Source organism: Erinaceus europaeus, chromosome 12 (genome assembly GCF_950295315.1).
Source record: "Erinaceus europaeus chromosome 12, mEriEur2.1, whole genome shotgun sequence".
Lineage (NCBI taxonomy): Eukaryota > Metazoa > Chordata > Mammalia > Eulipotyphla > Erinaceidae > Erinaceus > Erinaceus europaeus.
In genome coordinates, this window is record NC_080173.1 from 15,405,104 (window position 1) to 15,419,176 (window position 14,073).

Sequence of the window (14,073 nt, forward strand, 5' to 3'; positions counted from 1 at the left end):
TTTGTTTTTCTCCCAGTGACTAGAGACTGGAGGTTAGATGTCAGGGGTGTGTGTAGGGGAAGGGGCTGCAGAGGGGAAGACCCCAGGAGAGAGCTCTGTGTACAAGTTCATATAAACCTTGGCGCCCAGAGCAGGAAGCCTGTGTGCCCCTGGCTCTTCCAGCCAAACTCCCTTCTGAATTGCTGCTCTGAATGTGACCCTGGACCACAGAACTGAAAGCCAGGAGCCCTTGTCCTTTCTCCCTGTGACAATGTGAGGCTGTGTTGGATGGAAACGCCTGGGACTCCAGCATCTGGCTGTGGCTGCAGCTGAGTTACCCAGCAGCCTCGTGACTGAAGGCAGGCTCATTACGAAACCGTTAGAGAACCGAGTGGTGACGCGCCTGGGCGCCCCAGGGTCACTGTGAGCTCAGGTTGCAGGGAGCTGAAGAAACACCGGCAGCCCAACAGCATTTTCCCTCCCAATTACCAGCCCTGTTTTCCCTTCCATTTGTCAGGGGACATAGTGGCCTGTGGAGAGTCAGCCAAGTCTGTGCAGAGAAGGCAGTGATGGGGTGTGGGGCAGGCAGTGGGCACAGTGTCTCGGTGAGATCGCTACTAAGTGCTGGGACTGGTTATGAGGCTAAGAACACTGTTCTCCTCATAACATTTGCCTGCTCGGGACATCCATCCAGGTCCCCTGAGTTTGAGACCAAAAGAGGAAGGGCTTGGCAGTAGAGAGCAGCCGGCTAGACAGAGCATGAGGCTGTTGCAAGACCAGAGAGAAGAGTTGGCCGTGCATGGGATGGGGAGGTTCATTCTCCTTTTCCACGCATGTGGCTTTCTTCTTACAGAGTCTCCATGGTGGGGGTCATAGGCTTCTCCCAGAGTCATTCAGTGGCTCGGCACTCTAACCATAGCTAAGCAAGAGGTAGGGCTAACAACTATTCAGCTCTCATTGTGTTTTTTGATTAGCTGGCCCTGGGGCATGTGGATTTCCCTACTCCTGAATCATTTTTTTTATTCAGATAGACAGGTAGAGGGGGAGAGTCATAACACCGCAGCATCTTCCTGTACTGTACGTACCTGTTGTAAATGTTTTTATTTATTTAAAATATTTTATTATCTTTATTTGATACAGACAGCCAGGAATCAAGAGGGAAGGGAGTGATAGGGAGAGAGACAGAGACACCTGCAGCACTGCTTTACCACTCGCAAAGCTTTTCTGCTGCAGGTGGGGATGGGGGGTAAATATTTTTACATGCTTTGTTCATCAGAAATTTATGTTATTAAGCACAGCCCTGGGAAGATCAATCCTGCTTTTTACCTTTTTATTTATTAATTTTTCTTTTATCGAGAGACAGAAAGAAATTGAGGGATAGAGGAAAGGGAGAGAAACTGAGGAGTGAAATAGCAAGGGGATGAAAGAGACACCTGCAGCCCTGCTTCACTGCTTGTGAACTTTCCCCCTTGGTGGGAACCAAGGGCTTGAACCTGGGTCCTTACACATTTTCATGTGTCTGGCCCCTTAATCCTGCTTTTACAGAAGGGGAGACTGAGGCTCAGAGAGTCATAGTCAGAATTCAGATTCAGCTTGAGCTCCAAAACCCAGTTTTTTTCCCCTCCTTATACTTTCCATCCCACCCCCCAACTGTTGGTCCATATCCTGACTCCATCTTGGGTTAAGAATCAGCTGCCATCACTCTGTGAAGTAGTGCAGTGGATAAAGTATTGGACTTTTAAGCCTGAGGTCCTCAGTTGGATCCCTGGCAATGCCTGTACCAGAGTGGTACTCCAGTTTTCTTTTTTCTCTCTCATTAAGAAATAAACTATTAAAAAGAATCCACTGCTGAAATGTTTTCTAAGCAGGATTTCAAATTATAATCAGAGGGGCTTCAGCAAGCTATGGTTAGTGCCCATGTAGTCACTGAGCCTATGAAAGCACCCTACCCAGATGTGGGGGGCGGGGGGCGGTCAAGAGAGACCAACTCAGACCTCTAAACTATGCATGAGATGTGAACTCTCATGAACATTCCACACCAGGAAGCCAAAGGGGTGCCTTAAGCTTTTGGAGACCTTAAGCTTTGCTCATAAGCTCAACAGCCCAGAAAAGGTAGGTAGAGCCACTGCATATTGGGGGGGGGGATAGCTTTAAAAAAAAAAAAAAAGCTCTCCCCTCATTGTTTCTTTTCAAGTCAGTGAGTTTCTGGGAAGTAGACAGCAGGCAACCACGCGACAGATGAGCTGTCCAGGGAGTGCACACCTGCTCTTGGCCTAATCTCAAAGAGTTTTCTGGAACCATAAGCTAGGTCACCTGGGAAAGCATGTGCCTGGTCATGTGTGAGGTCCAGGTTTGATCCCGAAAATGACATGGAAGTGCCATGACACCCAAGGAAGTTCAAGTACTGTGGTGACTCTCCTCCTCTTTCTAGCTGAAGAAAGAAAGAAAGAAAGAAAGAAAGAAAGAAAGAAAGAAAGAAAGAAAGGAAGGAAGGAAGGAAGAAAGAAAAAGAGTCACCCTAGAATGATACTGTAGGACTGCCTCCTGCAGTGGGGACTGAGGAAGACACAGGTTCATGGAGGCAGAGCTAGAAAACACACCACCGTACCACCCTAGTGCTATTTTGGAAATAAGCAGACAAAGTGAAGCAACAGTTCAGATCCAAGGTGAAGGACACCCACTTATGTGGATGTCTTGAAAGCTGCCAAATCAAACACTTTCTACTGAGCTTGATGAAAAGCTTAGCCTAAGTCTCCAAAACAGGTAACAGCAATAAATTGTCCAAGGAGCTGTGAACCCTTCTGAAGTCTGCTGGATCCCAGGCAAAATTAAGTAGCTCTGGGAGTCACTCCCATACCTTTCGGGATCACCCTGAATAAGTCCTCTACACACACACACACACACACACACCTGTCCCACCATCCCGTAACCAAGTGTCTTTATAAAGATATACTCATTTAGATGAACAGATAAATCAACGCTGGATGATTTCATTCAGAAGTAGAATCTAGAGTATTGATACACATGAATTTTCTAAACAACAAGAACAAACCAGAAGCAAACCAATTGTTTCTAAGACTTATGAAAACTATGGTTATCATTTCTGGGAGATGAGAAGGTGGGGACACAGAACTTGGGTGATTGTGATGTGGATACATATATGTAGATAGATAGATAAATAGATAGATACCCTGTAACCCTGCAGTCTTATAACCCACTATAATCTCAAACAATAACTTTTAAAAAATAAGATTTATTTATTAATGATAGAGATAGAGCAAAAGTTAGAGCATCACTGTGGCACTTGCAATGCCAAGGACCATATTCAAGATCTTACACTTTAGGGCTGAATGCTTCACCCATTGCACCACCTTCTGCAATATCTTGAAAGTGGTTACACAACAAATACATGTCCATCACAGCCACATAAGAACATGTGGATCAGCAAAGAAAAATAAAAGTCACTCTCAATCTCACCCACAGCTTGGAACTGTGAAGAACACTCATTCAGACTGTTCCCTTGCACATGGATTTAAGTGTGTTTACACTTTCTTTCTATTTAATGAAAATAAGTCATTACTTTTACAAAGGTAGTAAGGCTACATAAAGAAAATTCCTGGGCCTGAGGAGATAGCTCAGCCTGTTAGAGCACTGACTAAGGCTCCAGAGACTGCAGGTTCAATCTATGACACCACTTCATGCTAGAACTGAGTAGTGCTCCAGTCTCCTCTCTTCTAACAACAACAACAAAAAGTCAGAGAGATTTAACCTTAAATAATCAAGGCAATACCACTATAAAAAGGGGGGAGGGGAGAAACAGGTTTGGGGCTGGCAGCAAAAGTCTGACTTGAGTAATCTGTTGTTCAAATGGGCACGTAAGAACTGTGCAGTTTAACTCTAAGCAGGACTTAGACTGGAGTTGGTGTATTGCGCCAAAGTAAAAGGTTCTGGGGGTGGGGGAGGAGGGTTCAGGTCCTGGAACATGATGGCAGAGGAGGACCTAATGGGGGTTGTATTGTCATGTGAAAATTTACGCATGTACAAAATATTGTATTTTACTGAAAGCTATAAACCATTAATCCCCCAATAAAGAAATTAAAAAAGGACTGTGCAGTTTATTTTTTTTTTTATTTTATATTATCTTTATTTATTGGATAGACAGAGCCAGAAGTCAAGAGGGAAGGGAGTGATAGACAGAGAGACACCTGCAGCCCTGCTTCACCACTTGTAAAGCTTTCCCCCTGCAGGTGGGAACCAGGGACTCGAACCCAGGTCCTTGTGCATTGTAATACATGCGCTCAACCAGGTACGCCACCACTGGCCCCACTGGACTGTGCAGTTTAAAAAGTGCATATTGGTAGCCTAGGAGAATGCCTATCCTGCCTGCACCCCCAGCCACTCCCCCTCTCCCCACATGCACTTGGTTCAGTGCAATGTTCCCAATCTCACTTGTCTTTGCTTTTCCCCCAGCATGTGTTTCTGGGGAGGCCCAGCCATTTCTGAACGCTTGTAGTATCTTATGTGGTGGACTTAGAAGCATGAGGTCTCAGGTTTGATCACCAGTGCTGAATGTGCCAGAATGAGGCTCTGGTTCTTCTTTGTATCACTCAGTCTGTATATATCTTTTTAAAAAATGCATGGTATCTTTGACAATGTTCAAAGTGAAGGCACATAGGTTATAACTGGGGTTTTTAATATGAATACTTTCTGGAACTTTTTTATGGGTCATAAGCAGTAATGCAACATGTTTAAGATGAATGTCTACTATGCTGCTGTCAGGTTGACGTTTAATTTCTTCAGCTCATCTTCAGTCAGGGAGTGAGCCTCACAGACTAGGCCAGTCTCTGGGAGTGCCTGTACTTTTGGTCCTCCATTCCTCACTCATCAGAGCAGCCTGGACTCTGGTCCACATGCCTTCACCAGTAGATAAGGATCAGAATCACCACATCTACCCCCTCTGCCACCATCTCACCTGAATTGGGAACCTTCTCTTCCTCCTCTATTTCCTAGCCCTGAAATCACGAGTAATCGCTGCCATTCATTGCAGGATTCTTTAAGGTGTGTCTGTGCAGAAAGAACATGAGCCATGAGGCAATGGCCTGTGCATGTGCCCACGCTCGGGCTATCTTTCCTTCCTTCTCTATTATCTTCCATGTCTTTTTCTCCCTCTGAGTCAGTCACCTGGGTCCTTTTAAGTGCATCTCTCAGGGGTCCTAGAACCCAAAGGGTGCCCCCTCACCACCCTGGGCGTCAGATACTGGTACCTGCACCAGGGCGGCCAGCCGCATTACCCTCTGCACACCTCCTGCAAGTCAGCTATGCCCATTCTCCATGGTTTCAAACTGGCCCAAGGATGTGATATAAGCTGCCCGCACCATCAGGATCTGCCTGGCAACTGTTGGGGAGGAGAAGCAACCCATCTGCAGCTCAAGGACCGACGGCTGGGACTGCCAACCCCAGGCTGGCCCAGTGTCCCCAGGTCACAGATGTGGAGGAGCAGCAGGGAACTGAGATTCTTGCCACACTTGAGAACAATCTCCCTGTGAGAACAAGTCTCTGCCCTTTCCAGCTTCCCATTCTGGGGGGGTGGGGGGGGAGGGCTGCCAGCAACTCAGGTATCTGTCACTTCCCTATGAGAATAAAACATTCCAGAGACATATATGGGGAAGCCAGTCTGGGAGCTCTGGTTTTGCCAGACTCCCCTGCTATCTCCCACCAGAACCCTCTAACTTTTGCTCCCACTTTGTCTCGTAGTGATTCCTTTCATCACTGGCCCAGCCATGTGGAATCTGACTGACTCGAAGCTCTGGCAGTTAGTTGGGAAAGAGGGTCTGCAGGGCTGCTGGCTACCTTGATCTACAGTTTAAATCAATTGCCACATAGCCTGAAAGTGAATCCAGTGCACCCCACACCCCTCCCTAGGGTAGGGAGAGTGTCCTGCTTTTCTTTCCCATCCCCTGCAAAAAGTCACCATTCCACCACTGCACATGAGAACCAGGATGTAGGGAACACAGATCAGCTATACATTTGGTGGAAGGTGTCACCAACAGTCTGTCTAGAGATCACCTGCCCCCCCACCCCCGACCACTCCCCCTCACCCACATGCACTTGGTTCAGTGCAATGTCCCCAATCTCACTTGTCTTTGCTTTTCCCCAGCATGTGTTTCTGGGGAGGCCCAGCCATTTCTGAACGCTTGTAGTATCTATGGGGTGGCCTCTGTCTGGTCCACCTCAATGCACGCACAGGGCCGACCCATGAGCCTTGGGGAACCACGTGTGGCGCTTTGGGTCTTCTCTGCCAGGAAGATGCTAGACCACCAACGACAGGGTGTAGACAGTAATGCCTGGTGACGAGACACCCTGGGCGAGAAAGACAGCATCTGGGAAAGGTGGGTGCTCCTCTACAGTGATGGGGAGATTTTATCCTCCAGGCATCGACCTGCTTCTAGAAAAAGGCCTAAGCAGCCCAGGTTTGCCAAGTGGCTGGGTGGGCTCAGTAAGCCCAGGTGCCCAGCTCCACCGCACTGCCCAAAGTGCACCTCTAAACCTGGTAGTCCAGTGAGACCCCTACAGCTCTACAGATGCACAGTGGATGGTGAAGGCCTCCATTAGATGAGAGGGAAGTGGGCCAGCTACACAAATGAACAGGATTTGGAGACAGGAAACGCTTCTCTTGTTTGTTCTCTTTCCTGGAAGGGACTGGGTGCAGGGGCCTCTGGGCATCCAGATAGCCTCTTACTGCTCCCAGCATCCTTGATTTCATAACCTCATAATGAACTGTTTTTGTTTTTCCTTTGCCAAGTCACAGCTCCAATCCCACCGACTGCAAGAGCTACAGAGATGCCTCCCAGAAATCTTCATGCAGGCAGGCAGAAATCAGTGTTACCTAAGTCAATCGTCTCTTACAGACATCAAGCTATTTAACAAGCCTGCATGCAGCCTAACAATGAAAGGCGCCAGCACGCCCCCTGGAAGGTCAGCCTGCTTGTTAACCCAACACACACCAGCTGGCACCCTTCCCAGCCACTGGGAGACAGCCCCAGATGCAGAAAATCACCTGTGGGATTTGTTTAAACTATACAGTCCAGGTTTCAGCCAGTCTCCCTGTATCTGCAGAGGGCCCTGAGAAATGATTAAAAGAGTCTCAGTGCACCCTGCTCTTTGCTTGAGTGGGGACTCATGGACGAGGAGGTCACAAGCCTGTGCAGCTTGGAGGATCGGACATGTACGAACGGCCAAGGGATTATACCATGAGGTTCACTCCTGTCCTGAGTGTCTTGCCTGTGTACTTTGACTCACGTGAGCATGAAAGGGCTAACTGTGGGGTGAAGCTGAACACCCTGCATTGAACAGTGCACCCCAAATATTCATGGGAATGTGACCTTATTTGGAAAGAGTGAGTGCATATGTGGTCACATTAAGTTAAGGTCACGATGGAGCTAGGTGATCCCTAAATCCAAGACTTCTAATCAGATGGATATCTGTACAGAGACATACATAGAGGAGAGGCCATGTGAAGACCGAGCAGAGAAGCAGGAGACAGGCCTGGGTGGGGACCTCAGAGCCTCCAGAAGAAACCCATCTGGCCTCTTAAACTGTGAGACAATTCCTATTATTTCAAGTTTCAGGTCTGCAGTGACTCCTTGCAGGAGCCCTGGGAATCTGATGCATAGGGCTTCCCATGCAGCTTTGTTGCTGGCAGGCATGTCTGGGCCTCTGAGCTGGGATGGGGTTAAAAGTTTTGGCTCTTCAATGATTTTTGATATAATGATTTGCACTAAGCAAGAAAAGGCCTCAACGCATATTGAAGTTCCACAACTCTATGCTGTCCTTGCTTCACACCCAGCTTCAGTGGGTGGTGGTCAGGAAGCCTCAGTCCCCCAAGCCCTGGATCTCAGGAGCTGTGCCTTCTGGACCTGGACCTGACTCTACCAAACAAATCTGCTGGTCAGAAGTGAGGCCTCTTTCTCTCTCTCCAAAGAGGCCTTGTCTCCCAGGGAAGTCTCCACAGGCGGGGCAATGCTAGCTGCCCCATTGGATAGAGCATCTCAAATCTTTTTGAGCACTAAAGCCAAACCAGACACGTATCTTACAAGCCTCAATTCAGGTACTATGGAAGACAGGCATGGCACAAACTACACTCCAATCCCAGGTGGTCTAAGCCAGGCTGTGCCCACAAGCAGAAGCACAGGCCACTTCCCAGGCTAGTCATCGGGGCTGCTCAAGGGCCAGCTGGGGTGTGGCCAGGAGCTGTGGGGGTGTAGATGGGGGGCATGGCCAACAGCAGGAGAAAACACTAGACACCCCGACTTTGAGTCTATGAAGGTAAAGGAAGCCCAGATGCATCACATCTGGCCTGCCAACAGGAGGCTGAGTAGTAGAAATGAACCCCCAGAGAAGTGGGAGATGCAAGGCCCACAGACTGTCTCTGACCTTTGGCTTAAACTGTATTTGCCCCAAGGGAGCCAGGCTGACCATCACCTTAAGCACATGTCAGACCTAGAAGGAAACCTTGGGGGCCAGCTGGTTCCTCCTATCTCTGGCTTTTCTGAGAAGCAGAACAAATAACCGGCCCCTCCTCCCTTCTTCACTAGCTCCCATCTTGGTGGGGGGGGGGGGGTTGTGGTGGTGGTGTGGGGCTGGCAAGGAGACCTTTGCTGGGGAATCTTAAGTGGCCACACAAGTCTGCCTGGTCTTCTGGTCACCAAGATCTCCAGTTCCTGGGGCTGTCCCAACCCTCCTCTTGGTTATTCCTGTGTGCAGCGCCTCCTGGGCAGGGCACAAAACAAAGAGCGGGCATTTACTACCTCTCTAAACCCAGGGTATCCACCCAGGGCCTGGAAGCTGCTATGCGGGGTCCAGCTCTAGCTCAATCAGGTGAACCCCAAATGGGGCTGAGGGAAGAGGCCCAGGCACAGAAGCCCTTCTCCAAGTCACCCCACGCCCAGAGACACCCAACTCACACTCCACCTGTGAAAGTTTCTTCCTGGGGTTCCCAGTCCCCTTCCCCCCGCCTCCCATACACACACACACCTCCACATCGTGCCCCCTTGCTAGCCCCCCACCCCACCCCAGTGCTGGCATGCCAGGGCCCTCTGCCTGCCAAAAACCCAATTCGTTTCTGGCTCCCTTAACTGGGGCTGGGGCTGGGGCTGGAGCTGCGGCGGAATTTCGGTGGAATTTTGAGGTTGGGAAGCATCTCCACAGAGAGGAAAAGAAAGGGCGAGGAGGAAGGGGGGGGGGGGTGGGAGGAGAGAAGAAAGTGCGATTTTGGCGTCAACTTGCAGGAGATTCCCGGGGCGCCAAGGACTGGGAGGCGGGTGGCCGCTGGGTTCCCAATGCATGATGCTGGCGGGCGGGGCACCCGGCGGGGGAGGTGGGCACCCGGGCTGGGGCGGGGTGGACGTCCTTACCTATATCTGCATTGCAAAACGCCTGTTGCGGGTGCACGGGAGAGCAGCTGCAGGCGTCGGCGGGGCGTAGCAGCGTCCCCAGCAGCAGGAGGCCGAGCGCGAGCCGCAGGCTGCGGGCCGAAGCGCCCATGGTGGGCCGAGGGCGCGGGCTGGGGGCTCGGCCGACGCCGCGGGATCTCCCCGCTCTCCTCTCGGAGGGCTGGGGCTGCGTGCTGGGCTGGCGCGCCCTCAGCACCCGGCCCACCCTCGCGGACACAAACTTTGTCTGGTCGCGGAGACGGCGAGGGGAGGGTGGAGTCCCGCAGCGGCTGAAGCTGAAGAGAAGGAAGCGCGTGGGGGCGGCAAGGCCAGGCCGGGCGAGCACCCAAGGAAAGACTCCGTCTCCTTCCACTGCCTTCTATGGCCTTGTGCGCTGCGGGTGCGGGACGAGCGGTGTTTTATAGGACTCGGCTGCTAGAAGCCCCGCCCCCACGATGTATGCGACCAATGATATCTCGAAACTTCGCAGGCTCCGCCCCGCGCGCTCCCGCGCCGCCCCGCCCCGCCCTCTCCCAAGCCCTGGCTTTTGTTGTGCCCTGCCTGGCAGGTCTGGGGCCGGGTGCTGCGCACCTGGCGTCCGGCTCTCTGCGGATGCACCCTGCAGATCGCCTGAGCTTGGGGCGCCTCTACGGGGTGAAAAGACCCCAGAAGTCCCTGACTCAGCACCAGGGATTCTCAGCCCACCTCTCTTCAGGCCAACGCTTTAGCTCCTGCTTGGCACAGGAGGTGTGCGCTGTTTGGTCCCCTCAAACCCCTGGAGTCCCTTTGATTCTAGCCAGAGATTGAGTTTTGGCTGAAAGGTCATTTTCTTCCCCTCCCTCCCATGCCTCTTGGGCTGCCTCCTGTAACTTACTGAGGACTCCTTTTCTTTAAATTTGAGTCCTGAGAATTTTAACTGCTCTTGGCTAATTTATTAGGAGGGGGAGGAGAGAGTGGTTACTATGAACAAAACAGAATTTTATATAAATTGGCCATAGTTTTGACCACTTAGAGAAAGCACCAGAGGTTGGTCCAGGAATCCGGGGAACCAGTGGGGTTGGGTGTGAGGCGTTTGCTGGGCTTGACTCCCAGTCCCTCTCCTTGCCCACAAATGTGACACAGGAGGACTTTTACCCTAAAGCGTCCTGGATATCAGAGGTGTGGACTGAGTGTGAAGTGGAACTCCCAACCCCTCTGCGTGAAGCGAGGCGGGGTGGGGGTGGGGTTAGCAGGTGTTTTTTTTTCATCTAGCAGTGAGATGGCAACCAAGGAAAATGACACTATTAAAGAAGAACCCCTGGCACACTATGGAGTGCTGACTTGAGATATGAAACTGGAAAAGCACTGAACGAATGGGAAAAAATGGATCCTTTCTGTTTGTGTGGGCTCTAAAACAGACAACTTGGAGAAAAGTTACACGGAGAGAAGATTATTTTTAGCACTCTGACAAAGGCAAAGTCACTTTTCCGATTTTGTTCAAGTAAGGCAGAGTTAGCTGTGTCCTTCTTGACATGATATTAGGCTTTAATTTTGTTTTTATTTATTTATTTTTAGGTTGTAACTTTTTGAAGTGCAGTTAATTCAGAAAATTATAGCATGTTGGATTCCCCCGCACACACACCCCACCCTGGGGTCTGGCACATTTGCAATTTCACTTCTCTGGGGTTGCTTCCTCATTTCAATAGACAGAAAGAAACAAAGAGAGACTGATCAAGAGAGACACCATGGGTTGGGGGAGGCTCAAACCTGGGCCTTAGGTGTGGCAAGGCATGTGGTTCTGCCCAATGAGCTCTCTGCTGCCCCCAGCTGTTCTTTTTCATCACACATGAAACACCACCTGATGAAACGTTATAGACTGAAGTCTATAACTCTGATCAGCTTATGGGAGAAACCTACCTCAGAGTCTTGGTCTTTTAGGCAGGAAAGACACATAGTGAAGGTGGCAAATTCATTAGAGGTGTGTGGATGGTATAGAAAGAGGAATGAGCTGGGATGGTGGTAGTGCACCTGGTTGAGCACACACGTTACAGCTCAAGGACCCCGGTTTGAGTCCCCTGGTTTCCACAGGCAGAGGGAAAGCTTTGCAAGTGGTGAAGCAGGGCTGCAGATGTCTCTCTTTCTCTTTCCCTCTCTATCTCCCCTACCCTCTCGATTTCTGGCTGTCTCCATTCAATAAATAAAGATAATAAAAAAATTTTTTAAAAGAAAGAGGAATGAGCTAACTGCTAAGCTACACAGCAGGAAACAAGGGACTCACTCCTTCCCTTTTCTCCCTTTTCCTTTCATTCTTCCTTTTTCCTTCTCTACATCCATTCATCCCTTCCCTCCTTTCCTTTCTTCCGACTGTAATTTCTTCCTTGAGTATCCAGAAATTCACAGGACAGAAGCTCTGGAGACAGCAGGGAAAAGAACCTTTGGAAGAGACCTTGTACCGCAGGATCAGTGGAGGAGATTGAGGGAAGGAGAAGCAGGTCTGAGCCCAGGAGAGGGGTAGGGAATTTAACCTGAGTAAGGTAGGAGCTATAGGAAGGTCTTAAGAAGGGGTGAGGGCAGAGAGCCCAGCAGTTTAGCCATCCTGCCTACCAACACCACCACTATCCCTCCTCACAAGCCTCTGCTCCCCACGCATACAATGGCGACAGAAATCCCTTGGCAGGGCTGGTCGAGAGCAGTAAGCTAACACAGGAGGGGGCTATTATTACAATGGATCTGGCTATTATTACGAGAAATTTCCTCTCCCCTGGCTGTCAGGAGAGCCTGGCCAAGGGCCAGAGCAGCCCCCCCAAATCTCCACTGTTATGTCACTACAGGTGCCTTTGGTGGTCCTCTATGCCTTTGGCCATCCTCCATCAGCTAGACCCTTCCATCACAAACCCTGGGAAATGGCGAGCTCAGCTAAGGAATCTGCTAGAGAATCTACAGAGGAGAGTGTGTTAGCATCTGGCACCAGCTGAATGGTTTTCATGTGCTCTCTGTCCCACTATCAATGGATCTCAGAACTAGCAGACGATTTTAGGCAGAGATTGTGACCTCTGTCCCTAGGAGAGGAGGCAGAGTGAGGATGCCCCACACCCAGGCAAGGGAGGGAAGGAGGACCCAGATTCCTTGGTATGGGGATGGAGGGGCTAATGTGGGCACCATCCTGGGGGAACCTAGCTTGGTCCCATGGGGCATTCTGCACTGGGGCTCCTGTCTGCAGCCGAGCACAGGCTCCTAGCAGGATCTCAGGGTCAACAGGAAGGGAACAGTCCCAGCCAGGTCACCAGTGATAGGATAGGTAATAGGAGAGGGAGTGTGGTCCAGCATCCTGGGGCCACACTCTCAGAACTACAACTCTCCTCCAGGAGCACTCTCTTGGCCCTGCTTCCCCCAGTGTTCCCCCAACATAAAGAGGTTTCCCCACAGAGCTTGGGGAAGCTGTCAGACTGACCTACACACTCAACAGACTTGACCCAGGCTTGGCTGAGCAGACTGTTTCCAGTGCCAAGGCCTCTGCCCCTCCTGCCTTCCTGGTAAACAGAATTAGAATGATCTTAGCAGCCTGCAGGAGGCCCTGCCAAACCAAGCTCTGTCCACCCAACACAGGGAAGGCATGGAGGCACCCTTATTGAGTGGACTCACCCTCCCTGGCTTGGAGAGACTCCGTTTCCTCTTGAGTCTGAAGTGGTCTCTCCCTGGAGATAGCTGGAGTGGATCTAGAACTCCTGTATTCCTTCAGGCAGGTCCAGGGAAGCTTGGAGCCCCACATGTGCAGGCACTGCATCTGATACCCCTATCTCAGGAGGTGGAAAGAGGGGAAAATGGCTTGGGCAGGTGTGGGGGGGAGGTGGAGATGTGTGCCTGGTTGTCCCTAAGGCTACAAGGTCTCCCCCACCTATCTGCTCTGGGCATGAGACTCCTGCCACAGTGGGAAGGGAATGTCCAGGCCCAGCTCCTATCCCTAGTGTTGCTTGGTGGGGCTGTTTTCAGCCAGGCAACATAAAGGTGACAATGTGAGTTGAAGGTGATTGGACTGGTCGTGTCATAAGGATGGGTCATATCCTTATATGATCTGTTCAAGGACCTTGTGTCTTTCTTTTTCTTTTGTTTTTTTTTTTGTATTTATTTATTTTCCCTTTTGTTGCCCTTGTTGGTTTTTTATTGTTGTTATTGATGTCGTCTTTGTTAGATAGAACAGAGAGAAATGGAGAGAGGAGGGGAAGACAGACAGGGGGAGAGAAAGATAGACACCTGCAGACCTGCTTCACGCTTGTGAGGCGACTCCTCTGCAGGTGGGAAGCCAGGGGATCCTTCCGCTGGTCCTTACGCTTCGCACCACGAGCGCTTAACCTGCTGCACTACCGCCCGACTCCCTCTTTTCTTTTCTTTTCTTTCTTTTTTTTTTCCTCCAGGGTTATTGCTGGGCTCTGTGCCTGCACCATGAATCCACCGCTCCTGGAGGCCATTTTTCCCCCCTTTTGTTGCCCTTGTTGTAGCCTCGTTGTGGTTATTATTATTGCCATTGTTGATGTCATTCGTTGTTGGATAGGACAGAGAGAAATGGAGAGAGGAGGGGAAGACAGAGAGAGGGAGAGAGACAGACACCTGCAGACCTGCTTAACCGCCTGGGAAGCGACTCCCCTGCAGGTGGGGAGGCGGGGGCTCGAACTGGGATCCTTACGCC

The 14,073-nt window shown here is 50.6% G+C and overlaps 1 protein-coding gene across 1 annotated transcript in view; it reads right to left on the reverse strand.

Annotated features, from left to right (window-relative positions):
- Nucleotides 1-9,817, reverse strand: part of TIMP2 (TIMP metallopeptidase inhibitor 2) — a 51,399-nt gene extending 41,582 nt beyond the window's left edge. The window contains exon 1 of the mRNA XM_007535562.3: nt 9,393-9,817. Coding sequence (XP_007535624.1) covers nt 9,393-9,522 — 130 coding nt within the window. The 5' untranslated portion in view covers nt 9,523-9,817. The remainder of the gene's footprint in view (nt 1-9,392) is intronic.
- Between the last annotated feature and the right edge of the window lie 4,256 nt (nt 9,818-14,073).